At 40.3% G+C, this 27,983-nt stretch overlaps 1 protein-coding gene across 1 annotated transcript; it reads left to right on the top strand.

Moving 5' to 3' along the window:
* Positions 1–1,087: 1,087 nt before the first annotated feature.
* On the top strand, positions 1,088–27,435 carry LOC147140753 (polyamine-transporting ATPase 13A3-like). The gene is made up of 31 exons (XM_086042995.1): positions 1,088–1,138; positions 2,520–2,693; positions 4,772–4,951; positions 8,630–8,700; positions 8,859–8,942; positions 9,026–9,095; positions 9,198–9,332; positions 9,587–9,659; positions 9,756–9,887; positions 10,016–10,183; positions 10,877–11,034; positions 11,973–12,161; positions 14,108–14,169; positions 14,535–14,685; positions 15,143–15,220; positions 15,321–15,471; positions 15,597–15,717; positions 16,354–16,478; positions 16,576–16,733; positions 17,790–17,912; positions 18,008–18,087; positions 18,206–18,248; positions 20,174–20,283; positions 20,353–20,449; positions 22,427–22,499; positions 22,619–22,790; positions 23,239–23,423; positions 25,611–25,699; positions 25,864–25,944; positions 26,094–26,183; positions 27,253–27,435. The coding sequence occupies exons 1-31, from the start codon at positions 1,088–1,090 to the stop codon at positions 27,433–27,435; spliced, it is 3,657 nt and encodes a 1,218-aa protein (XP_085899121.1).
* The last annotated feature ends 548 nt before the right edge of the window (positions 27,436–27,983 follow it).

Here is a 27,983-nt window from a genome sequence, read left to right as displayed (position 1 = left end):
TTGTTAATAATTTTTTCATAATTTTACACGTCAAATGTGAAATGTAACATATTTTTGTTTTTGCGTCGTTCAGGTTTAGTGTTCAGGTTTTGTGGATAAGTGTATGTGTGTGTGTGTGTGTGGGGGGGTGCTCTCCATGGTCTTTCCTGCATGCAGGGGCGCAGCCAGAACGTGGCTAATGGGTGGGCTCAATCTTCCGGTACTGACACATTGTATATTCACATAAAATGACAAAATGAATAATATGAAGTCTAGATCTCTTTAGACAATCACAATTATGCCATTCTTAATATTCAATGAAATAAAAACACAACAAAACACAAATTCAAAAATAATTTACCAACATTTTAGAAGTATATATTTTTTCATGAATCTCACTGGGTGGGCAGTCTGTCAATCTGGGTGGGCCCGTGCACAACCAGGCCCACCCATGGCTCCGCCTCTGGCATGTCCACTGATGTCCACAAATGCACATTTGAGTCATGATGAATGCATGCATAACATTTAAAAAACATATGAAAAATCACGGCGGCATGGTGGTTGACTGGTTAGCTAGTCCGCCTCACAGTTCAGAGGTCGTGGGTTCGATCCCGGCTCCGGCCTCCCTGTGTGGAGTTTGCATGTTCTCCCCGTGCCTGCGTGGGTTTCCTCCGGGTACTCCGGTTTCCTCCCACATTCCAAAAACATGCATGGTAAATTGATTGGACGCTCTAAATTTCCCCTAGGTGTGGATGTTTGTGCCCTGCGATTGGCTGGGAACCAATTCAGGGTGTCCCCCGCCTACTGCCCGAAGACAGCTGGGATAGGCTCCAGCACGCCCGCGACCCTTGTGAGGATAAGCGGTATGGATAATGAATGAATGAATGAATGAAAAATCACCACACATGGCTCCGCCCCTGCCTGCATGCCTTCCGGCATGACTTCCCACAGCTCTTTCTTGTGTCTTTTGAGAACCTAAGCAAACCTATCATAGGGTGACTGTGGCTTAGTCGTTTAGGACTTGACATGAGACCTGAGTGTTGACCGGACCCTTGAGCAAGACATTAAACTCTCCTGTTTTCCTTGAAGTGGTCGTTCTTTCTTCAGCATGAAGACCCGAGAAGTGAGGCTCATCAATCAAGGCCGAGAGGATGAGATGGTATGGTATGGTTTAAATCCCTTCTTATTACCGCTCACCAGTTAAACAAATTTCAATCCATGTAATTTGCAGTATTACTGTCATTGAGATATTGAGCTGTATGGAGCCCCCAATATGACCTGAGGGAATTTATTGTGGGCACAAAATTCAGTATAACGTGCATGAAATACTCATTTGTAGCCTCGAGGTAGGTATTTAATGTGGGCACAAAAAAATAATTAATAATATTATAATCCCTGGACAGTTTGGGAAGTTTGGGGCGGACCAACGGAATGTACGGACGAAAGGGCTGTAAAAGGACGAGGATGGATGGGGTCGGAGCGACGATCATTTTTATGAATAAGGACAGATGAGGAAGGAAGGGTACCCAGGTTGCACAAATGGTCAGTGCGGCATCTAATGGTCGAAATGTGAGCATTGTATAGACAAGATGAAACGATTAAATGATTTAGATTTTTGTTGTTGTTAGACAAGTTCGGCGCATCCGATTAAAAAAGCCCTGCGTTTTGTATACGGCCGTAGTTTGCTCATGTCTGCTTTAGACGGTGATGGCGTTTTGCGGGCTTGAATAGGTGAAAATTTGAAACCACCCTCCAGAGTAGTCATACAAGGTTTGTCGATGGTTTCCAGTAGGTGATACAAAAGCTAAATTCTTGCAAAACCATCAGATCAGAGTTTAGCAGTTTTTATGATACAGATTAGCTGCTCACGAAAATGATGATGTGGCCGTTTTTACGGCGAGCACAGACTACTTTCTGTTACCAAATTGTGGGATGACCTTATGAGAATCAAAAACTTTTTTCTCATAAGGTCTCGTAACAGCTTTTATACTGGAAAAGACACCGTTATTCTCTTCCTGCAACGTTAGACCTTTTTTCCTGCAAAAGCATGCTTTTGTTTATGAAAAATAAAATACTTTATTCTTGCAGTGATGTTAGATTTATGCGATGATTTGCCACATCATATCTGAGCTTTTAATTGGACCAAAGCTAATGTAAGGAGGCATAATTGTTTATTATTGTTATTATTTCAAGTCATTCAAACACAATTTACTGCAAAATATTTTGGGACCCTAGCTATGGCTCACAGACCCCTGGTGGTACAGTGAACCCAATTTGAGAACCTGAGCACTAAAGCACCATAAAAATCATCTCAAGGTGCATAGCTTTTATTTGCTTTTAGCACAAACGTAGTCTTCTATTTCAATTGTTTAGTTGTATTGAGGTGTTGTAATGCTCTTTATTACATATTTGATTGATCTTATCTACTTTCTCCCAATTTACATCAACTTGATTAATTTCTCATGTTATCGTTACTTTACAGCATAAGTTGTGGGAAAATGTGCTGCATGAATAAACTTTACTGTATCTTGACCATGCAGGAGGTTTGGGGGTACCGGCCCACTCTTTGGAAAATTATCCTGGTGGGTGTAGGTGCAGTTTTCTCCGGTGGTCTCCTGCTCCTGCTGCTCTACTGGCTGCCCGAGTGGGCGGTCAAAGCCACCTGCACACTAACCTCACTGAGGGAAGCAAAAACACTGCTGCTCAGGACCACGGTATGTTTATTGAGCTGCAACTGCTGCCATATTGACTCAAACTGTAAAAATAAATGAGTAGAAATGTGTGGATTATGGACAATTCCATGCATTTCTTGTAATACCTACGATATAACGCGCCTTAGTCAGTGAATCGAAACTAAACGCCGAATCCACTTCTCAGGATTACCCGTAATGCATTGCCCGTGCCCATTTTGGATGTCATGCTCCGCTACTGCTTCATTTGTTACTCTTCAGCGAGGCAGGAAGGACGTTTGCCATGCCTACTACGTGTGTTGTTGTTGGCTGTACAAATCGAGGGGAGAAAGGTGGAAAAGGATTCTACAGGTTCCCAAAAGTGATCACAATTTCACACCCAGAAAAAAAGTGAAGGACGAAGACGACTGTGGCTTGCTGCAATAAACAGAGCCAAGCTACCAGACTAACTCAGACTATGTTTGAATTTGTCACTTAGACACAGGTAAAATATTCTCTGCTGAAATACGATCCCATGTTGTTCTAACCTTCAAAGATAGTATTTTCATAGCATTAGTTAGACTACCCTGCTAACAAAAACCGGACTGCCCTGTAGTGTAGTGTGTTTGTGTTAGTCTCACTTGTTGCCCAGCTAGTAGCTGATGAGACCAGCGCGAAAACGAAACAAAACACAAACATGCCAGACCAGAGTGTTTTTAAACTGGGCAGGTCCATTTCAAAATGTTGAAACCAGGAAAATTTCTTATTTCTTAGGTAGTGCTGCATTTCTTGAATGAATAAAGCACTATGCTCTCTGAACCCTCCGGTCGCCATCATGTAGATTGTAAACACACACACATCGTGAACCCAACTGGACACAAACCTGCCATATGCCGCCATACTTTTAGAATTCTGGAAGTCCTTCAATTCACAGAATGAGCTCGGGTGGAAAATGAGGTACTGTAGTGGACAAGATTGATGTAAGTCACGGCGGCAGTCAGTCTGTCTGTGTAAGTTTGTATTAGTCCAAATCGTTTAAATGCACTAAAAACACACAGTGTCGTAAAAGACTCCAAGTGACCAGCGTACGTGTTCGGTATAGCATGGGATTGTGGGATATGTTACTATTTTTAGCACATGCCTCAAAACTCCATCGTGTCGTTTTTTAGATGAGTCAGGCACCCAAACTCCAACCAACTACGTAACTTAACTCATCTCCACTCAACTCGGGTTTCTTTATATAGCACTTAAAAACAACCGTTGCTGCATACAAAGTCCTGTACATGGAGTAAAAATCAATCATACAATAACAAGGGCAATGAAATTAGTAAATTAATAACACAAATCAACAAAAATATTTGTATCAATTAAAAATTGTTAACCAAGTAATTAATTATTCAATTAATACACATGTTGAGTTTTTTAAAATGTGCATCATCTAAAAAAGAGATAACAAGACAGAACTGCTTTTTTTTTTAGAGACAAAAAGCAATTAGCACTGAATTGGTGGACGGGCCCAGAAAATATACATGTATATATAAATAGTAATGGTTCAAATATATACACATTTATTTACTGTATAAACATGTCTGGATGTACATTTCTATATTAATGAGAGACTATTTGTATGCGGACTCTTTTTTTAATGTTATTTATTTAATTTTGTTCTTTGTTGCCGAATTACTGGATCAGTATTCGTTATCGACAGATCCTTAAAACCAAAGACTCGGATGGCAAAAAAGTGTGATCGGAACATCAGTTAAATTAACAGGGACATAAAGTAACCAACCCATTGAGACATTGTCTAAATCAGGGGTCTTCAATCCTGTGATTGCATAATGCATAAGCGCAGTGGCACGCCACACTGCTTAGGAAGTCAGTCACTCAGTTTCAGATGTAGACACAATGACAAGCATAAACAAGAGTCATGTGTGGAACTATTTGAGCTCTATTGTGGTATTTGTGCAAAAATGCTAATTTGTAGCAACACAACAAAGCATGTGAAACAACTCAGGGTAAAGGTCATCATATTACTGTTAAGGTAATTGGGATAAGGAATCCACCAGTGAGTAACTTTCATTCAAAGTGCTGCTGAGACCCATACACTCTATATCATTTCACAGGATGACTATAGGCAGTGGTTTCGTGCCAAAGTAAAAGTGATGTTGGCTCCAGGGAAGACCCCCTTTGACACTGTGGATCATCAGTCCAAAGCTCAGTTGGATGGCGGCGACCACAAAAGATTTCAAAGAGTTCAACATAAGAAGCATTTGGAGAAATACACAAATGGAGGGTCTGCAAAGGTATCTACATTGTGAAAATGGTACTGATTCCCCTCTGGGGATCACAAATGCATCATTTCATCTCTTTTCATATTCTTTTATTTTTAATTGCACCAAGGAGATTCAGCTTTTATCAGCGTGTTTGCTTGTTTACGTTGAAACAGCATATACTGTACATTATATATATATATATATATATATATATATATATATATATATATATATATATATATATATATATATATATATATATATATATATATATATATATGTACCTCGGTATGGGGGTCACGGTTCGGTACCGGTTCAGTACAGCAATTAGTCTCAAATGCATAAGACTTTTAAAAAAAAAAAAAAATTAAATTTTGTTTTAACAGAGCGCAAGTTACAATTCAATTTGCTATAATCCTTCCCTGTTATAAAAACACAAAATAGAATAAATTAGGGCTGTCAAAAAATTTAGAGTTTAATTATGAACTGTAATGAATTGATATACACGTCTTTAAAGGGGGAAGTAAATGACTGGAGGTCATTGCACGTTAGGATATAAAAGCCCTGTGAATACTAGTCAATGGCAGAGTCGGATAAATTCTGTGAAAGAGAAAGGATGGCGGAATCCTGCGTACACTTAAATTCCATGTGTAAATGTTTGCGCAAAACGTTGTAAAACTACCGTGTGAAGTGTGTGAGTGAACAGTGTGATTGGGAATTAAAATACTACTAGGTATTTTATTCCATATAACACAGTAGGATTGTAAACAGCCGACTGGTGTGGATGCAAAGGCAAGAATTCTCCACGTGAAAAGGTTGAAGTGAGAATTACCACAACAGAAAATATGAGTTGCTGTCCGACTTATAAGAAGCCAAGTTTTAGAACACTCTAGTTGTTGGCAAACTGGATCAAATTCTCTAAAGTGGGTAAAGGATGTCGTAAAATAATACTCAGGGATACACTGCAGTGTAAAGATCGGGAGTTTGTCAAAAAACAGGATTCTGATAAAATCCAATATTTCGTCATATAACTGATCCCGGCTTTAATGGTCAGTTAAAATACACAAAAATAGCCGCAATGCAGGAATACATCATAAAAAAGACAAAGCAAAATCCTAAAAAGATGAAGAAATACTCTCTTAATAGTATAATAGTACAAAGAAAAAGGAACAATTGGATAAGGAAATAGCAGAAGCAGTTATATGGGCAGTAGAAGTGCAAAACAAAAAAAGTAGATGCAAAACAAAGGATGTTTCTGAGAAATGAGGGTAATGAGACAACAGTGACTCAGTCAACAGGGAGAGGCACTTGAGGCGTATGCTCCTCTCTTGCCTAACCCTGCGAGGGAGGAGATGCCACCATCATATTCTGACCTTCCTCCAACTCATGTAAATAAGAATGTAACAAGCCCATTCCCACCTTTATTAACCACACCTGTACAAACAAGTAAAACTGCTGGTGCGGGTTAACTGCAGTAAAATGATGGGTGCAGTATTACTGTAAATCCAGACTCCATGCCCAAATTACAATATTTAACTGAAGCGGAGTTGCATCCCATGATTGATGTGGCAAATTCAGCATATGAAGGTGAAAGAAAGGAAAGGCAGAACAATTCTTGTTTACAGACACTGGCAGTGGATAGTTTAAGACCTTACAAAAGAGATGTAAAAGAGTGGATTAAGAATCCTGATGTAAACCTAGCCACTCAAAGCTTGGATGAGTTCATAAATCAGATTAGATATGCTGAGGGTGCAATGCGAAATAAAAAAAAATAACAAAAGAATGTGGGGGGAAAACAGAGACATTCTGATGAAATGAAAGAGAAAAGCGAGTATATTATTCTAGAAATAGAGGGCCCAGAGGACACGGGACAGGCCGTGGTCGTGATGGAGGAAGAGGAATTTCTTCAAAACTAAATGTAGGTGGTTGCTGGAACTGCGGCAAAGAAGGACATTGGGCAGGAGACTGTCCTTAGAAAGGAAATACAGAAAATTCAGCAAGACTAGATAAGTCCTAAAACAGACAAATTGTAAATAATGACATCCGATATGACAGATGCATGTTAGTAACACACAAATGAAAGAACAAAATGATACAAACCAATTACAACAAGACATGCAAGCAGCAGAAGTTTATCTAAATTCAAGGAAAAAAACTGGTGTTATTATAAAAGTAGTAAGAAAAAGTTATGTTTTTGTATGTTTCATGAGCATGTAGAACAATGAAAAGAGAAAGCCACGCACACACACAAACAAAATGTACATGTCCTGAAAATCATTATCAGAGTTGCTAGTGGAGTAATAAACATAGATATCCTGAGAAAACCACTGGCTGCTTATGATCCAGAAACCGGAAATCAGGTCAGAGCACCTTTAATAGTGGCTTCACAGTGTCCAGTAATTTGATTTTGCAGAGACTAAATGATTGCATTGAACATTGTAGTTGTTCCATGCGAAGATGGAATGATGGCAAAAAGACTGGAAAAAGGAAGCCACGTATGTGCTTGTGAGGGCCATGGGACTCCACTTTTATTGGATTTTGGATGTGATGCAGATCACATTGAGATTAAAGGAGACCCCTGACCCTGATGACAAACAGGAGCATGAGGTGCTGAAATTGGGAGTTACTGTAGGCTATTTCTATTAGAATGATACCTGTGCAGTAACAGCAACCACTTCGAGTGATGGGGCAGAAAGGTTGTTTAACAACCATACAAATCCACATGTGTCTCTAATGAAACGCAAACAGGAAACATGGGTAAATTTAGGCCTTACGCTAGCTAATGGCTACCTAATGTTAGCTAACGACAGACTGGAAGCGAAGATCTGGGAAAAGAACAGACCTTAGCAAAACATTGAAGTGGAGAATTAACCAAATCCATACACACTGTTAAACAATTTGGAACCTGAAGCAAAAAAAAAAAAAAATGTTTATATATATATATATATATATATATATATATATATATATATATATATATATATATATATATATATATATATATGTATGTGTGTATATTTGTATATATAGGCTGTTCTCGAGTTTAGTTTAGAAGAGCTTTGCAATGGCTTGCTATATTAGCGTCTTCGTTGTTATCATTAGCTGTGGCTTTAGTCGCGGCTGGTTACTGTAAGTAAGTGCTAAGCTTGAACTGCTCCTTTGGTAAACAAAGTCCTTCTTACGAAGAAGGCATATCACTCCGCCTTCATCAATAGTGCTGTCAGGACATTTTTTTAAATTTACCATTCATCGGACTAAAAACTCTTACATGCTCTTCCATTTTTATGTCTTCTCTCCACTCCTGAATTTGCCCTCCCACTTACAATAGGAGCCTATAACGTTATGGCTAACATAATGACAGCCAATCACACGTCAGGGTGTGACACTGACCACTGTTTTTACACCCCCAACAACTCAAGCACAAGCCCCATGCATCAAAACATCATCATCATCATTATGAATCGACCAAGAATTGTGTCTTGAGCGGTTAGAGAGTCCCCCAAATTTTGCCGATAATCCACAACTCTGTTAAAGTCAAGTCAAGTCAAATTTATTTATATAGCCCTTAATTACAGTAAAGTCTGAAAGGGCTTCACATGCCCATAGCTGACAACATTTAAACGACATCCCCTGAGCTTTACCCCCAGGAGTTATCTGAAGCAAACTATAATACTCTTCACCAATTACTTCCCATTCACCCCTTCACAGGTCCACTTCTTTACCCACCACAGTGTCAGATATTACTGGAATGAAGGGACCCAGAACTATGAATCATTGAAGTAAGTATGAGTTCAGAAAAATACAGTTTTATACTTTTGCTCATCTTGTACAGTACAGTACAGTATAGATATAGTGTATGTACAGTATGTGTCAATATTTGATGTTTGCGCAAAGTTCCATACAATGTCAGCAGCAATAAATGTGAGGGCTTTTTAAGGGGCTTGGAGGACACCAAGGTGAAGTGTGCAGCAATTCACACTGACCACAGCTCTGGACTCACTAAAACGCTGCAGGGCTACAGGTAACGTTTTTTTATTTTATTTTATTTTTTTTGCATGACAGCTGACACACACAATGTTCAATGAGAATGTTTGTTGCCAACAGGGCTCTGTTTTTTGGTGAGAATGAGATTGATGTAAGAGTGCCGCCTTTACCAAAACTCTTTGTTAAAGAGGTAAAAACAAAACATTCACAGTTCCACTTTTTTTTTTTTTTTTTTTTTTACCTTATGTGATCTACAATTTAATGCTTGTTTTCCTTCCTTTCTTGCATCAAGGTCTTGAATCCTTTTTACATCTTCCAGCTCTTCAGTGTTACGCTGTGGTGTATTGAAGATTACTACCAATATGCTTTATTTGTGCTTACTACGGCCATTATTTTAATCGCCACTTCTTTGTACACTATTAAAAAGGTGAGTCAAGTTGCATCCTGAATGGTTTCCCTTGCATTGTTTAAAACCTTTCCGATCAAAAAAAAGCAAAAAATCTACTGACGTTTTTATCAGTTTATTTGTTCTTCATCAGCACACATTGATGATGTAATGGCAAATAAATGTCAGTCTTTTTAAAACAAACAAACACCTAGAAAAGCATTTACTCTTTGAATGAAGTGTGTGTTTTCCAGTTGTAGTTCTGATGGCACAATTAACCGTGTGCCTCATTCTAGCATTATGTGACACTACATGACATGGTGGTAGCACACTGTATGGTGCGAGTTTCAGTGTGCCGAGGAAATGAAGGCAAGTTTGCTTAAGTTGTGTATACCATCCGTACAATAATTGCTTGCAGTGGTGGTGTGGATGATGATCAGTGCCTGTTTTCAAACTTGATGGCAGGTGTCGACCAGGTCATATCGACTGAGCTAGTGCCTGGTGATGTCATCATTATTCCAGCCAATGGGATGACCATGCCCTGTGATGCCGTGCTCATCTGTGGCACCTGCACTGTTGACGAGAGCATGTTGACAGGTTGACACCCCGGGGGTCCCCAAGATTCAGTTTAGGGGTCGGGCTTAGGGTTAGCGTCAAAGAACTTCAGGCTTCTAGTGAGTGTGTTTGTCCCCATCTTGTTGTTGGTTATCTGTTTCTATCTCCAGGTGAGAGTGTACCTGTTACTAAAAACAGTGTACCAAGTTCAGGCGATGATGCAGAGAGGATCTACAATACAGAAAAACACAAACAACACACCCTCTTCTGTGGCTCACTTGTTATCCAAAGTCGTAACTGTGCTGGCGAGTTGGTGAAGGTGGTTGTGGTAAGAACAGGTGAGGACTGGTCTTTATGCTGAAATTGGGTGAATACAGTGTATGCCCGCTAAATTGCTTTTCGTCATTTGTGTCCCCACAATATTGTGGATTTTTAAGTGATGGTTTTTGTTTGGGTTTTACGTTATACAAGTGTTCGATTCTCTGTAGCTTTGAAATTTTACTGTAGTTCAGTGTCAATCAGTACCACGTTTTTCTTTTCTCACAGAGAAGAGATGAGGTGTTGTTGTATGCTCTGTTTGTACGTGTTATTACTCCGTGTGTGCGTGTGTGTTAAAGTAGCATTTATTTGAAGGTTTATTGTTAGCTCGTCTATGACTTTTCCTATGTCTATGACCTATTTTGTTTCATGCATCAGTCTTACAGTAAACTTTAACTGAGTGACAAAAGTTAGAACCAAGCATGCTACTTTAAAAGCTGGAGAACTGTGAGCAAGTGACTGAGAACAGGCGCAAAGGAATACGTTATAAAGTTTACTTTAATAAGTTGAATTACATTTTATTAAGTTTAAATGTGTTTAAAGTTTTTGGGTGGTATAAAAATATACACATGTAAAAACATTATGCGGTTTCTCTGTATATTACGTATTGGTCAAGAACATATTCCCCAGAGTAAAAGGGGGCTTACCGAACATTCTTCAACCTTGCTAAGGTGATGTTGCTCATCATTATATCTTATATCATTATCCAACAGGCTTTTGTACGGAAAAGGGCCGGCTAATGCGCTCGATCCTCTACCCAAAACCCACTGACATCAAACTGCACCGTGATGCTACCCGGTTCCTCATTTGGCTGGTGGGAGTGGCAGTGATTGGTGTAATCTACACCATCACTATCCAAGTCATAAATCAGGTATCACGTCATGTGTTGTTGACTAGCTACACTATTTGTAGTGCAAACTAGTTTACATTCTAGTACATTCAGACAGCATAGACAATTATCGTGCATGTTGTTGACTTTCGTAAGCAATTTTGTTCATGTTTTATTGGGCAGTTAGGACTCAGGGAGAGTGAGGAATTTCATTCATTCATTCATTCATTCATTATCCATGCCGCTTATCCTCACAAGGGTCGCGGGCGTGCTGGAGCCTATTCCAGCTGTCTTTGGGCAGTAGGCGGGGGACACCCTGAATTGGTTGCCAGCCAATCGCAGGGCACACAGAGACAAACAAACACACTCACAATCACACCTAGGGGCAATTTAGACAGTCCAATCAACTTACCATGCATGTTTTTGGAATGTGGGAGGAAACCGGAGTACCTCGGAGGAAACCCACGCAGGCACGGGGAGAACATGCAAACTCCACACAGGGTGGCCGGAGCCGGGATCGAACCCACGACCTCTGAACTGTGAGGCGGACGTGCTAACCAGTCGACCACCGTGCCGCCAGTGAGGAATTTAAAAAATAAAAAAGTAGGCCTGGCAGGACGTTGCCTGGCATTTGCCTCACAGTTTTGAAGTTAGGGGTTCCAGCTCTGGGTTTTCTATTTGCGTGTTTTCATTTTCTTGCATCAGTTTTCTGCAGGTACTCCCATTTTCAAAAACATCTATATTGGGTCCTTTGAAGACTCTAAATTGTCCAAAGGTTTTAAATGTGAGTGTTAATGATGTTAGTTTATATATGCCATGAGATTATTGGAAGGGGTATACCCCACACAGCTGGGCATTCGTCTATGCTTTACTCATGTTATCACAATTTGCAAAAAAAAAAAAAAATCAGCTCCAGCACATGACAGCATACCATGTGCTAATGTGTGTAGCATTGATGATCCCTTATACATCTTTCCTAGGTTGCTGCTGTGTACATCGTTTTCGATTGTCTGAACCTCATCACCATCAGTGTACCTGTGATTCTGCCACTGGCCTTGACTTCCGGTCTTATACATGCAGAGCGGCGCATGAAGCGAGTGGGCATCTTTTGTATCAGCCCACAAAGGATCAACATTTCTGGTCAGCTGAACCTGGTCTGCTTTGACAAGGTTGGTCTAATGCATGGGTGAGAAAAGTTTGGACGGTTTGCCGCATATGGTCACTTTATTCTTTCATCCCTCTCCCAATGCATCGCTTCCATTCTCTTCAGTTCTCTCTGTGGGTTTTCTTATTCATGTCATTTTCAGGGCATTGAATCGGCCATAACTGTACATTTCTGGTTGACAAAACGTTTTACCTCTTATCCGATCAGGCTTCCTCACTTTATGCAAATACAGTAGCTAGATAGGACAGCTCTAGACTGAGATTTGGTTTGCAAACCCAACAATTTCCATTCAATAGAGGCACGCCCCAACAACAAATGGTATCACACTTTTTGGACATAAACTGACAGGTGTTAGGATGCATTGATGGCCTATGCTCAGTGATCACCAACAACAATCGCTTTTGACCAGAGGTGGGCATTCCATCCGACTGACGGACCGGTTAGTCCGGCCATCACTGACGGACGCCTGTTCTGCTGACGTCAAACGATAGAGGGGAAACTTAAAAAAAAAGAAGACGGACTTAGCACAGACCAAAGTGGATTTTCGTCCATCTTTGTAATCATCACTAACATTGTCATGTCTGAACGGACCACACAGTCCATCACTGACCAACGCCCATTTTGCCGACAAGAGACGGAAAAGCAACCCATACTGCATTGACTGTAGCATTGACCAAAGAGCTAATTATGTGTTAGTCAGGCTGATTAATTAATGAAATAAGAAGTAATAAAGTACCTTTGAATACAGAGACAGTTTTATAGAAACGTTTTTCAGTTAAGTTCTACGTTTCTATTTTTATTTTTGTAAAGTGTAGGGTAAGGAGGTTGTGAAACGGTTCCGGTTTTGCAGGCCTCCACTCCATTTAACAAGGTGACAGTAATACGTTGACCACCCCACAGGGGTCCTGTGTAAATGGCCAACCGGGCGCCCGAATAAGGGTCTGATGGGAAGGGTTCTGGTATCATCATCAGAGAAACGTGACAAAAACTGACAAGGGCTTGAATAATGTCTGGGAAAGGGACAGGGAAAACCAAAATTAATGTCAATCTCAGAATTAGAATCAGCAAGGAAGTTAACCAAATCGTGGCCATCTTCACAGTCAGAAAAATCGGAGTCTAAAAACAAAACATCGGGAGGTAGACAAGTAGTGGAAAAACTATTGCGGAGGAGCAACACAAGAGGGTCCCAGTGAAAAGGTGAAGCAGCAGCCGGTGAGACAATCACTCCGTGATTGGAGGTGGAGCGATAGTTTGGAGTAGGAGGTGACATCTTCGGCTTGATGGATTGTGTCTGAGTCAGCTGGGTCCACGACAGGTCAGTACGTTCTGTCATGTGAGGAGCGGGTTTTGGACCCAATACCAGATGTGACATGCAAGTTGAGAAGTCTTTATCAACGAAAAACAAAGTAACTAGCTAGGTTTAGTGAAATAATTCAAATACCTTGGAGTGACTCTTGATCCCTGCTTATCATTCAAAAAGCTGATGAAAACTCTCTCCATCTCCACTAAGTTTCATCTGCAAAATTCTAAGCAAATAAGGAACAACTTGACGAACAAAGCAGATAAGATTTTTTTATCCTCTGTGATTATCTACCACTTGGAGTATTGTCTCACAAGCCGGTCCCCTACTGGTGCAACAACATTAAAAGCAGCGGAGTCACCAAGTCAATACTTGATTAAAAAAAAAAACGTTAACTCACCACACTTGTAAAATCTTAAATAAGTATGACATTCTGAGACCATTGCGAGAATCACGCCTGAATTTGTCTGCTCATCCACGCTGAAACGGTTCGCATAACAAAACATGTACGTAAAAAGAGACATGTTTTCTACAGAAAATTTCGCCGCAGCTTGAAAACTTAAAACATAAAAAGGGTCGTTCGTAAGTCGAGGTTCCACTGTATTTATTTTCTTTATTTGCAAAGTTAACTGCCTGCATTTTTACTTTAGACAGGCACCCTCACTGAGGACAGTTTGGACATTTGGGGCATTCAGAGAACTGAAGATGCCATGTAAGAATGCACTCTTTTCATTTGATCTTCTGTTTCCTTGTAGAATAAAGCAGTATAGATAATGGATGGATGGTTTTAAAGCGGCAAGAATGCTATTTTTTACTCAATACAGCCTTATAAAGGTAATATTGAACATTCAAGCCTAAATCCTAATAATATACAGTAAAGTGACAACTTAAGATCATTCTAGGAATGTCTTCATAATTTGTATTACTCTAGCATACACAAACTCTTATGAATGTTCGGTGGAGTTCCCACGAAGTTATTTTAGTGTTTTTTTCTATGAGTGGTTTGAAAAGTTGTTCATTTTTTGTTCTCACATACATGATATGACCTTAGAGTCACTTTGTCCTTGTCCCACACAGTCTTTCAGCTCCAGAAACAGATATGGCAACCGACAGCCTGGTGAAGACTTCTTTTTTTGTCTGCATGGCAACCTGCCACTCATTGACCACCGTAGATGGTAAACTCCGTGGAGACCCTTTGGACATCAATGTGTTCAGTGCTACGGGCTCGGTAGGGATCATTAAATGTATTTGCCGGCATATTGAGACACAGACCTATTTAATCAGCCCGTACCCGACTTTGTCCTAAATTATAGAGAACCTCTGGAACTCCCCTAATGTTGTACAATATGTAATTTGACCAAAATTTTCAGGAAATATATGCTTTTCAAATCATGCAGTCTTCAGTTTTTACACTTCTATGACTGTTTGGGTGGAATGTGAAAGTCTTACTTAAAATCCTTAAAAAAAATCAAGCACAGCAATTCCATATCCTTTGGTGGAGGCTGACTAGTATCCTCGAATAGTTTGTCTTTGAACTCAGAGCAACAGGCATATGCTCCAGCACGCCCACGACCCTTGTGTGGATAAGCGGTTTGGATAATGGATGGATGATTCCATGACGTTTAATGCAGCTCAAGCAGTACATTGTACAAATCTAGGCCTCATGTGTTTCATGTTGTGTTCAGATCCTTGAGGAGGCAAGAGAAAACCAGACTGAAGATTACAATATCAAAATTTCAGCTGTTGTACGAGTTCCGGATCAGGTAATCCTTCAACTTCATGTCATTATTTAGTGAGCAATATCTTTTCACTCAAACCATACGCCTCTTTTAGAAATATCTGTGTTTCACATGCAACTTTCAGTCAGGCGAGTTTGGCATTGTGCGCCAGTTCCCCTTTTCCCCTGAGCGGCAGAGGATGAGTGTGGTGGTCAGGCAGCTGGGACAAACACATTTGGACATCTACCTGAAAGGAGCACCAGAGACTGTGGTTAACCTCTGCAAACCACACACAGGTCAGATACATATGTCCACTAGGTTCCATTTCGAGTACCTTCAAATTCTTTGCCAATAAAACATTAAAAAAAAATTCTGAGTTCAATGACAGAAATGCCTGTTGTGTTTCTCTTTGTCTTTACAGTCCCACATAATTTCACAGAGACTCTGGACACTTACACCCGGCAGGGGTTCAGGGTTATTGCCCTGGCACATCATCAACTGGAGTCTGAACTCTCCTGGTCCAAAGTCCAGAGCCTCAGCCGGTATCCATACAGTACAGTATAAGAGTTGTTGGACAGTTATCGAGATGTCCCAATCCAGAACCCAAATATCTTCTTTTTTTGAATTTTATTTTTGCAAAATGTTTCCCAGAGGATACAGAGTTATGCTGCACATGCACATGCAGACAGTGTGGATGAACTGCAAAATCTTCCCTTACGAATGATGTAGTCAGCCACGTATGTGATGTGGGCAATTGAGGCCCACCATGCACACATTATTGTATGTCCGTGTTGTTAAATGAAGGGAATAACAATTTTAAAAATCACCTTAAAAAGGACAACAAATTATTCGTACTCTGTTATTGTGAAACAAATGTACTGTCACGATCTGGATTTGTGCTGGTTTTAACATCACCCATAAGTCGTCACACCATTCAGTCAAGTTAGTAGACAATGTGTAAAGTTGACTAGCAACCCATGCTAAATGTAAAGTAATGGTTAATGGAGATTTTTATGAGAACATCCATGATTTGTAATTGATAAACTAAGGCGTGCAGGTCATCACAAGAATACATTAAAACCATTCAATTATTGTTCCTGATATCCAAATCATGTTTTGTCCTGTGAGAGTGTTTTGATTTTGACATTTTGATGTGTGTGCATTCTGGGTTTTAACAGAGAACAGATGGAGACCAACATGGACTTCCTTGGTTTGATCATCATGCAGAACAAAATCAAAGAACAGACCGCTGGTGTGTTGCATGGCTTACGAGAGGCCAACATTCGAATTTTGATGGTTACAGGTAAACACTCTTTTGATGACTTGTCATCCGTGTCGTGAAGTTCAAATAAGGTCACATAAGGTCGTTCTTGTTTGCTGTCATTCTTGTGTGCTGGTAGGCGACAATATGTTGACTGCAATATCAGTGGCCAGAGACTGTGGGATGATTCAAACTCATGAGAAAGTCATTATAGCAGATGCTGTGCCTCCGGATGATCGAAACCCTGCCACTATCACATGGCGCTACTCCGAGAACTCAGTTTTGAACAATAATCAGGTATGCTGGAGAATGTTTTAAAATAGAAAATGTACATACTAATTGAAATGTTTTCCTTTATAGTTACTGATATACAATGGATGGAAATAACAAATAACTATTATACTATGACGAGGAATCACAGTTCCATTTTGAAAATGTCCAATTCAGTGGCGGCTCCCGCTCAGCTGAGTCACCTTGAAATACTTCAAAACATTTTATGTCTGTTTTACAGTAAATAAGCAGGATAAATGGTATATAGTTATTGACGAATGAAATTTACTACCGCATTTTCCGGTTGGACTAATAAAATGTGATAGTTAAACTACGTCTGTGTTCTTGGAAGACGCTACATTACGATATATTTTAAAGCGTGACGTCATCAGCAGGCGCGAAGGGGGACGATCATTTCTGCTACCCACTCCGGCTTGCTGTGGGCCGGATCTAATAATAAAGCAGTATCATCCCAGGGGCCGTAGAAAACCTTTTCGCGGAACGGATGTGGTCTTACTCTTTGACATATGTGCCTTAGGTAATCATGGATTAACTTTCTCTTTGCACAATAACATCAACAAGGTCCTTTGAGTAAAACGCGATGCGGGAAGGTAAACTCTTTTAAGATAAACTTAAGACAAAACAAACACATTTTATTTGCCGATGTTTCATCATCCTTGCCGGGAGGCTGGGCATGCTCCGTCCCAACTACAGTTGTTTACTGTACTATCCTCTTATCCGTCTTGACTCTGACTAAATGAACAGCACATTTGAATAAGATTATGAGTTTCCGAACTGAACGTTGTTCAAAAGTGCTGTTCGTTTGTTAGCGTGAACGAGACTAGCGAGAGGTTTGTGATGATGCACAACCAACCAGCTCACGGGATAAATCCACTTGTGCTCTCGTTGGTCGATCTCGCGTTGGGAACCAACAACCAGCCAGTGTTGGGTGTGCCCAGAGAAAACCTACTGTGCTTCCCCAAATTTATTAGAATTGTCAAATCATAGCAAATGAATAAATACGAATGACTTTTTGTGTGTGGTCTTATCTTTTTGAAACTCTGGTCTTTTTTCTCTATTCAGATATCTGGGATCAGCTTTGCTGGTGACAGGTTGCAGGGTGGGGAGGACCCGGGCTATCACTTTGCTGTTAGTGGCCAATCCTTCGCTGTCATCACTGAGCACTTTCCACAACTTGCCCAGAAGGTAACATGATAACATTTGCCTAATTGAGTATTCCATGTCCCGCCTTGACAATGACTGGATGTTATACTTTGTGTCTCCTCATGGGGGCGCTTAAGTTCCTCTTGAGAGCCACTGTGTTTGCCCGCATGACTCCAGACCAGAAAACTCAGCTGGTGGAAGCCCTGCAGAGCATCGAGTCAGATGATTTATGTATTTTAACAGGCTATTTATTGTATTATTTATTAGTTTATTTGTGTATTATCTTGTGTATTCATCTAAAATCTAATCAATGTGTCTTTTTTTCAACCATGCAGTTACACTGTTGGAATGTGTGGGGATGGTGCTAATGACTGCGGGGTGAGTGTATACATGAAATGGCATCATTCCCTTTTTTTTGGGATAGTTCTGTGCAAAGGTATGTTACAAAATAATTTTGTAAATGAACTTTCTGTTTCGTAAATCCATTAGAAAGGGAACTTAATATAGGCTACATATACGGTACTCAAAAAGGTTAGGGATAAATGGCTACCATGTGAAATGTCAGTATGAACCAAAAAACATTACTTACCCTTTACTGGTGAACTTAATTTGACTTTTTCTCAACTTTTGGATGCTCCTCCCTGAAATGTCACCTTATCGTGGTGCAGGGATTTGTGTGAGTCAATGATCCTAGGTGTCCTAGGGCAGCGGCACCTAACCATTTCATATCCTCAAGCTGTTTAGACACTATGTTTATTTTTTCAGAATTTTCATTTCTCTAATGCTATGAATTTGGTGCACTTGTTTTGCTCTGTGTTGTTTTCTTTGTGGCGACTACTGGAACAGTTAAATTCCCATGTGCCTGAAAAAAGGATCTTTCCATACATCTATCTATCAACAACAAATAAAAAGTCCTAGTGCACCTTTATGGCCTGGCACCCGATAGGTGTCGTCAGATCAAGCAACATGCAGCTTTGGTGGTTAAGGAAGCAGAAACTCAGGCATAGGAGGAGTTTGGCGAGGCCACGGAGAACGGTTTCAAAACAATTGTGGTCCTGGTGGGGGAAGCAGTGTGCCACCAACACTGTGTATAGTGTAGAAGATCCCATCAATTCTGCTCACACATCTTCTTGTGAGGAAGCAGAACCTGAGGACTCAGAATTAGGTTCTGCTATCTCTTGGGGATGACCAAGAGTTGAGGTCACCGTCTCGCCTAGGTGTCTAATGAGCCGACATCACTCTACACGGATGTAGACCGATTTTGAGCCGACAGACTTGTTGCAGGCAGACATAGTGTCTCGTAGCCGATTTTGAGTTGTCTTGACTCATCGTCGCCCGTGTAGTGTGATATACTCAACGATTGGTTGTCTGGCATCTGGGAAGCTTTACGACCACGATGATGAAAGTCTGTCATGTCAGAATTTTGTTCGTCTTGCCGCACAATGTGACATGTCCTACGTCGTCCTTCGATTGGTTCTTTGGGGTTGACGTGTACGAAGACAGCGCCCCCATACTTATGATGGGAGACTGGACGTGGCACGCACAAACAAACAAAAAACTGTTTAATAAGTGACTTGAACAAAAAGGGAAATACTGGACGTAGTTTTGCAACTCACGCTACGTTTGCTAACCGAAAGGCTAGTAGCTGATTAGCAAATGTGGTGTCATGAAACAAATTTTGTCACCTCAAAGTTCTTTTTGGAGAATAGAGAGAAAACACACATGCACGTATTGCCTCCGTCGACATGACTTTGACATCAGCTCGACCCGGCTCCCTGGCGGACCTGTACTGATGGACTGAATCTTGGAGCATGCGACGATTGGGATTGGATTTGTCGTGTGACAACTCACTCTGTCCAAGACACAGAACAATCCAACAAGCGGTTTGGATGAGAATCAGCACCTCTAAACCTGAGGCTATGGTCCTCAGTCAGAAAAGGCTGGAGTACACACCCTGGGTTGAGGATGAGATCCTTCCCCAAGTGGAAGAATTCAAGTATTTTGGGGTGTAGTACAGAAATGCGGGAATAATGGAATGGATGATTGACAGGTCAATTGGTGCAGCATCTGCAGTCATAGGACACTGCATTGATCTGAAAGCCCATTAGCTTAAACTTTTCATTTAGTGAGATAGCTTGGCTTATGGTGCAAGTAGCCATCAATATACTGTTGTTTTCCTTTGATGTCTCTCTCTCTCTCTCTCTCTCTCTCTCTGTCTCTCTCTCTGCCTCTCTGCCTCTCTGCCTCTCTCCCTCTCCCTCTCTCTCTCTCTCTCTGCCTCTCTCCCTCTCTTTGTATGTCAGGCCCTTAAGAAAGCTCACAGTGGGATTGCTCTGTCTGAGCTGGAAGCATCTATGGCTTCCCCCTTCACCTCAACCATCCACAACATCTCCTGCATGCCTAACCTCATCAGGTAGTACACACAAATGAATGAGGCAGCTGTGTTATTTTATTCAGAATTTTTTTTACCCACTGTCCACAGGGAGGGGCGTGCTGCTCTCGTCACATCTTTCTGTGTGTTCAAATTCATGGCCCTCAGCAGCTTCATCCTATTCTTCAGTGTGACTCTGATGCACTCGGTAACAACTCTGCCTCATTTGTAGGGTGGGCGATATGAGCTAAAAAAAAAAATCTATATATTTTTTCAAAAAACTCAGTCATTATTTGTAATTATTTGATGATCTTTTACAAAAAAATATTGTAAATATTCACAGAACAATTATGGATATACAGCGTTTGTAAACAACAGCTCTTGTTTAAATTACATAATACATCTGTAAATCATTGTGCAACAATATTCTGTGGCAAAATTTAACAATGACAAACTTCAAATTATGTCGCGACCATATATGATATTTTATTGATTTTTGTGAACATTTATGTGAATGAGAAAAGGTGTTTACTACAGCAGTCAGACTGAAAACAATATGTTTTATTTGATATATGGTGATTTATGCCACATGTCACCCTAAAATACGGGTATGTAAATTGTGGCGGGTCCTTAACACAGACGGTAAGAGAGATACAGCATCTAGTACTGTTGTTGCTTATGCGTTTGTAGTGACAACAAATTCAGCCGCAATCTTTTGACAGACAGTTACCAAAATGTTCCTACACTTACTACACGTGATATAGTCGCAAATGTATTTATGATGCGCACTACCTAGCGTGCAGAAGACTGTTAAGAGAATATAGAACATCCTATCAAGTTTAACATGCTCACATCAAGTAATGTTATGCTGATGGCGTCGTTAGTTATGTTTTGCCAACGTTTACTTGCTTTGACAATGGTACAGTGCCTTTGTTCACTCAACTCGGCGAAGGTTTTCTGAGTGTGTATGTTTACTTAGCTTTTCTTTAGCATGTTTGTGGAATCGCAGTTTTCCTCGCAATCCATACTGTACGTGGTGGAACAAATTTGTAGGTCTATTGCTCTTCAGGGCTACCGTTTTGTCACATCTAGCAATGTCATTCTTCATTTCCAGGCTAAGGATGTCGACTTGCTATTAAATTATGGCGCTGAGCTATTTGAAACAGTGTTGTGTTCCCTCAGCTGCTATCACAGATTCACTCCCAGAATGAAGGTTTATCACTTCCTCCTCCTTTGGCCATCTATGCAAGCTGATTCGCCGAATGAGGATTTCATCACTTTTGTTGCAGCCATCAGTGGACTCGTTAGTCTTTTCTTTTCGAGACAGTAGAAATACTCAGTCATGTAAAATTGCCCATCATGAAAGCAACGTTGACGATATTATCGGTGATGATATATATCACCCTTCCCTACTCATTTTTATGCATTCATTTCTCGTGGTGATGTATTACATCATAATATCTTAATTTGTAATTTGAGTGACATGGTATAATCAGTCTGGCTGGCTGTGTACACATACTTTAAAGACAAAAATATTCAGGCATTTATCGTAATCGATTCATTAATCAATCAGTAGTTACATTAAATGATTAATACATGAAATGCTAATTGAATATAACTAATGATACAATTAATAGAAACCCAGTAAGGCTCTCAGGTCTGCAGACTCAGGTTAATTAGTGGAGCCCAGAGTTCAAAGCAAACATGGTGAAGCAGCATTGAGCGGTTGTGCTGCACACAAATTGAAGATGCCAGCAGAATTCAAGTCAGCCCCAAGTGTAAATGCATTTAAAGCCAGGTTAAAAGCTATTCTTTTTTCCCATACCTAATGTTAAAAGTCTGTTTCTTGCTTTTAGTAATTTTAGTCAGCTACATTTTGCTTATTCACTTTGCCTTTGAATGTCTTTAACTCTTATATTTCTAAATGCTTTTAACCTTGTATAAGAAATGCACAACATAGTGTAAATAACAGTGCCTTGCTTTGCCATACCTTGCAATCTGCTGAAGAACAAGGAGGGTTTTTTCTGACACATACACATGAAACATTCTGAGACATATGTCACATTCATAGCAGAAGCTAGCGTCTTTACTATTGATGTGTAATATACAGTACTATAAAATGCTGTTTAATGCATATTGTGAGTAGATGCTTCTGTGTGTCTGATGTGATCAATATCCCCTTTAGGTTGCTGTCAACTTTGTAAGCTTCCAGTTCATGTTTATTGACCTTGGCATTTGTACATTCGTCACATTTACAAGTGAGTAAAACCGATACCAGCGCCATATTCATCCTGTTTATTTTACTTATGGTGCGAAATGACTAAGTCGAATACTTTTTCAACAGAATGATTTTTTTTTTTTTTTTTTTTTTTTTAAGTGAGCCTGAACCCTGCATGGAAAAGGCTGGTGCAGTGCACACCCCCATCCTCTTTGCTTTCCAGACAGATGCTCTTTTCAATTTTTTCTCAGATCCTCAACTGCCTGCTTTTCCAGTGTTTGGCTTTCTTCTTAGTACAAAAACAACTTTGGTATCAGACACCGGAGTCCAAGTGAGTAACCTATCATATGATAATGTCTCAGATTACATCAAACACATCAATAAACAATAATTCTGAATTTGGATTAGTACCAAAAAAGGTGAAACACAAACATCCAAATCCATTTACAGCATTTTGATTTATTTTAATACTGGACATGAACCAATACTCTGGGTCCATTCGGGGATCAAACATCTGTTGTGAATGTTGCAATTCATTCCTTGTTAGAGAACAGCAAGTTGTGCAAAAGTACTGAAACATTCAACAATTGGATGTGCGTTCTAAAGTTCAGAGGTCAAATTAGGTTCACCTTTGATCTTATAGTGCATTTTAGCTTCATACTGAAACGTCACCCGAAAGCCCAATATAGTAGTACAGCTGTGCATGTTTCTATGCAGTGTTGATTAATGAGAATAGAGTTACCGCACTGTATTTTGACCAACTCTTTCCTCTGCCATAGTGCCTGCAATGAGTCCAGCTTCAGTGACACTTACAGTCCCAATGAAACTGAACCTGAGGAAGACACACGCACCTTCAGGAGCTTTGAAAACACCACTGTCTTCTATGTCTCTACCTTCCAGTACTTGACCGTAGCCATCGCCTTCTCCAAAGGAAAACCCTTCAGACAACCAATCTACAAAAACTGTAAGATACAGTATATGTGTGTAGTGATTGTACTGAGAGATTGTTGTCAACAAAAACGTAAGCCTCAAGATCAACAGGAAAGAAAAATAATATAATTTTCCCCCAAGTCACCCATATGATGCATAAAAAACAGTGTTTTGTGGATTTTAATTTAATTTTTGAACTTTTATTTTATGACCGGCTTTGAGAAAATTCTGTCACCACTAGTCTACCTATGCTTTGTGGACTTGGGTGCCTTTGTGGAGAAGTGCGTGTCTGTTGGTCCCCTTTGTCACTGACTCCACTCACAACCTTTATAGACACAATGTCTAAGCCCAGCCAAGATGTTTGGGATTCCAATTTGGTGACCTCAGTATTAAGTCTCTTGTTTTTGCAGATTATGTGGTTTGTTGGCTTCATCCAGCCACAATCTTCAACTCTGGATAGAGCAGTTTGAAGCTGAGTCTGAAGCAGTTGGAATGAGAATCAGAACCTCTAAATCTGAGACCATGGTCCTCAGTTAAAGAGTGGAAAGTATCTGTTTTGTATGCCTCTTCAATCGATCGCTCATGAGGTGTTCTGGGCATGCACCATTTGGAGGATGCCCCAGGAATGACTCAGGACATTTTCAAGACACAAAATGACCAAATTGAATCTGCACGGAAGCGCGTTAGAGAGGGTGTTGGTCATTTTGCAGACCTGTGCAAGCCTGCGATGTATAAAACGGCGGTCTGAGGCCGTTTTGGGCCTCATTAGCCACCAATCAAAGCATCTTCTCTCATTTCGGTGCGTCAAAGGACCCAGCCATCCACGCATGACCTGAGAATTGTCACTATACTTAGCCTGTGTAGCAACAGTAAACATAAGCCGGCACTCTCGCATGATTATCGCTGGCGAACTAAATATGTCTGCAGACCTCAAGTATCTATCACCAACACTGATTGTTCATGTGGTCCATCATAGCTGCGTGCGAACCAGTGGGATGATTTCAAAAGTATAATGATAATAAATTATGATAATGTGTCTGAGGGTTTAACGCCTGCTGCTATCATATTGATGAATGAAATATGGTGACATCAACCACACATGTACACGGAGTTCACATATATGCCTGCATGCACCTCGATCAAATTTACCAAATCGTATTAGACCCGCTGTGCACCTTTTGCCAAAAGTTAGACCTGGTCTAAGTGTAAGACTTCCAGCCACCAATTTGTCAAATGCCAGCCAGGCGCATATCCACAGACAAAAGCTTGCTACGTTGGAGCAGTAGTGTGCCAAATTCCTAAAGAGATGCAGGCTTGCACCTGCAAGAAAATCACGTTAGGCCAGCATTTCCACATGCGCCGTCTACGAAAACAGGTCTATGTCTCTCAGCCGGCCTGGGAACACCTCTGGAACACCCGAGAGCAGCTGAACGAAGTGGCTGTGAAGAAGAGTCCTGGGCTACTTTGTTGCTGCCTCTGGGGCCTGACCCTAGAAAAGCAGAAAAAGATGGATTGATGGATAATTTTGCAGTGGAGTTTGTTCCTGAACCGTATGATGGTGATGATGGATGGATGCATAGTCGATGTATGTTTGTAAAATAAATATTAGAGATAGACATATATGTTTTTTTCAAGGCCGATACCGATTATTTGTAGTCAAGAAGGCCGATAACCAGTATTTGGAGCCAATATTCATTTTCATTAAAAAAAAAAAAAGAAAATATTGACATCAAAATGATTTATGTTAATTGAGCAATTTTTCAGACTTGCATAATGTTGATTTTTCGGGTGGACTATTACTACGGTAATTGTGACTATATAAATCATTATCAAATTGTAACAAAAGTTCAGGGAGCACCCAGGGTCATCCGCATGTCTTAAAAAGTTAAATGAAAACTAATAGCTCCATATGGTTTTCTGCAGTAAATGAAGTCCTGAAAAATTTCAAAATCACAGAAAATTTAAACTTTCCCATATCTTTGTTTTGAGTTCTTAACAGATTTAAATTGATTTATTATCGGCCAACGATGCCGATATTCATCAAAACTCAGAATATTGGCGCTGATAATCGGCCTGGTTAGTAACTGGTCTATCCCTACTATATAGATATGTGTGTGCATGCGTGTGTGTGCGTGTGTGTGTGTGTGTGCGTGTGCATGTGTGTGTCTCATTAATCTGACATCACTAACTTCCTCACTTTTGTGTTTGTGTTCAATTTCAGGGCCTTTTATATTGACCTGCTCAATTCTGTATATTTTTCTTTTGTTCATAATGCTTAATCCAGTTCCTGCCATAGACTACTTATTGGAGGTAAACCATATATATATATATATATATATATATATATATATATTTTTTTTTTTTTTTTTAGCGTGTAATGTTGATTTGAATGTTGAAATGCCAAGACAGATGATGAATGTGTTGTTCTGGCTCCAGTAGTTGACAAGATTTTTGCACATTGTGTCTTCCCCCAGATTACGTGCATTCCCTACGACTGGCGCATTACGCTCTTCATCATTGTTTTAGCGCATGCTGTCGTGTCTTTCACACTGGAGGTACACGCGTACTCACGGGTCAACCTCTGGATGACTTCTCGCATTTTTAAAACACTGCATCACATTCTGTTGTATTATTATTGCTCATTTGTGGTTTTGCAACTCAATCAAGAACAGTAGCATTTGACTTTGCCTACATTGTTCCCTAGAAATTGATTCATGATATGTTGTGGAGGATTGTCAAAGCAAATCTGGGTGGAAGTGGAACAACCAATCCCATCACTGCTAACACAATGCAGGTTGGCAGGCTTTTGATACATTTATATTACTCTTGCATTTTTGATGCACCTTGCATTTCATGAGGTACACCTGACACATTATACAACAATAATGCTCAGTTTTGATCGGTACTGTCAGGGGGAGAGGGGGAGGGGTGATATTGGTCATACAGTTTTCACCTATTTGGAGTCAAGAAAAAGTACCTAATAGATTTGTCATCAGTGGTGGTTCTTGCTTAAATTGTGCCCTGTACACCACCAACCACCATTTGTGGTTGGCTCGTGGCACGTTTGCATCTGCTATTGTATAGAGCCTCATCTCCAGCAAGCTAAATGTGCTTTGACTTCATTGTACAATTACGGTCACCACAATGTGTAAGTGACTCCCAGTCACTAACAACGAGCTACGTTCAGTTCCTCCACAAAATACAGAGATCTTTGCACAATATCCGTATAATTATTTGACATCGCTAACTTCTCACTTCAGCGTTTACTATCAAAATCCTTTAAAGCCCATTATGTCTCCCCAAGGGGAGCGTAAATTCCCCGTACAAATGTCAGTGACCTACATTTCTTAATTCCAACAGAAAGGGCAATTTGTGTACCATTTTGTTCACCCCCTTACAAATGCATCCCAGTATGCACGTTATCGCGCATGCCAGTAACTGCCACTGTCAATCATTAAAAATCATTGTAAAATGCAAACAGCAGAGAGCATGGAAGACCTACAGTCATTAGGTGCTAATGCACATTAAAATGTTGCCAAATTTAAAAAATACAAATAAATGAAATACGCAGAGCACAATCTTCCCAGTGGAAACGATAATGCAAGTTATGGTTGAGTCTAATGGTGGCTCTATAGGCCCGGAAGCAAATAATTTCTCTGCAGAGTATTTTACCGAGCACATTTGAAAAGTTGACAGCTGTTTGAATTACAGCTTTTTGTATTTCTTCTCTGTATTAGGTCTTTGTTCTTATCAGCTTTGTGCAGATGTACCTTATGTTACAGCCTTACTTTGTGCTGTTTGTGAGTGTTTCGTCTTAATGTCACATTTTTTGTTTCCACCCATCCCGGCGAACCCGAACTCAGGTGGTGAATCCCCCTTGCAGCTCGGCCTTCAACTCATGGATCTTCTGTCGGCAAAACCGTCCTCCCAGGACTAAATTCAAGTTTCTGGCTCGAAAACTACAGGAAGAGGGTGACTGGCCTCCTGCACCCTCTAGTATCACCTTTGCAAATTCTGCGCAGTACCACATCTCTGTCCCCTTTTGACACCAGCAAATAAATTCCAGCTCAGAAAGATGCATCTCTGTTCCTGGAATATGCTGTGAATGAACTCTATGCATGCACCATTTCCACGTTTAGGGTACGGAGGCATGCTAACTTCTGGTAGCTAGCCTAACACAAAACGACGATAGCATTGATGGCTTCAGTCTTGAATGATACTCGCCGTCTTCTGGAATCGTCTTCTGGAATGACGTCAAGTAACCCTCAATAACGTGTTACCTTTCTCTTTGCTCCAATTAGCCAAGTCTCTGTGAAGCGATTAAATCATTTCCATCTGATTTAATGAGCCATTTGCCCTTTCACAGTACATACAAGGCCATGTTCAGATAGATTTGCATGGCTTATTTTGATTCGCTCGACTCAACTTTGTTTGGAGGGCACAAAAACAACCACAAAATAGAATAGAAAAACCATTACTGTCATGTCACTGTCACGCATCCCTTTTTCAAACCCTTTTTCAAACTTTTCTATTATTGCTTGCTTTGTTTTTATGGAGAAAAAAAACGATTTTCTCCTTTTTATTTTCCTCGTTT

The sequence above is a fragment of the Filicampus tigris genome, chromosome 10 (genome assembly GCF_054856515.1).
Source record: "Filicampus tigris isolate MCC_2025a chromosome 10, RoL_Ftig_1.0, whole genome shotgun sequence".
Classification (NCBI taxonomy): Eukaryota; Metazoa; Chordata; class Actinopteri; order Syngnathiformes; family Syngnathidae; genus Filicampus; species Filicampus tigris.
The sequence above is the reverse complement of the archived record's forward strand: the minus strand, read 5'-3'. Positions and strand labels throughout refer to the sequence as shown.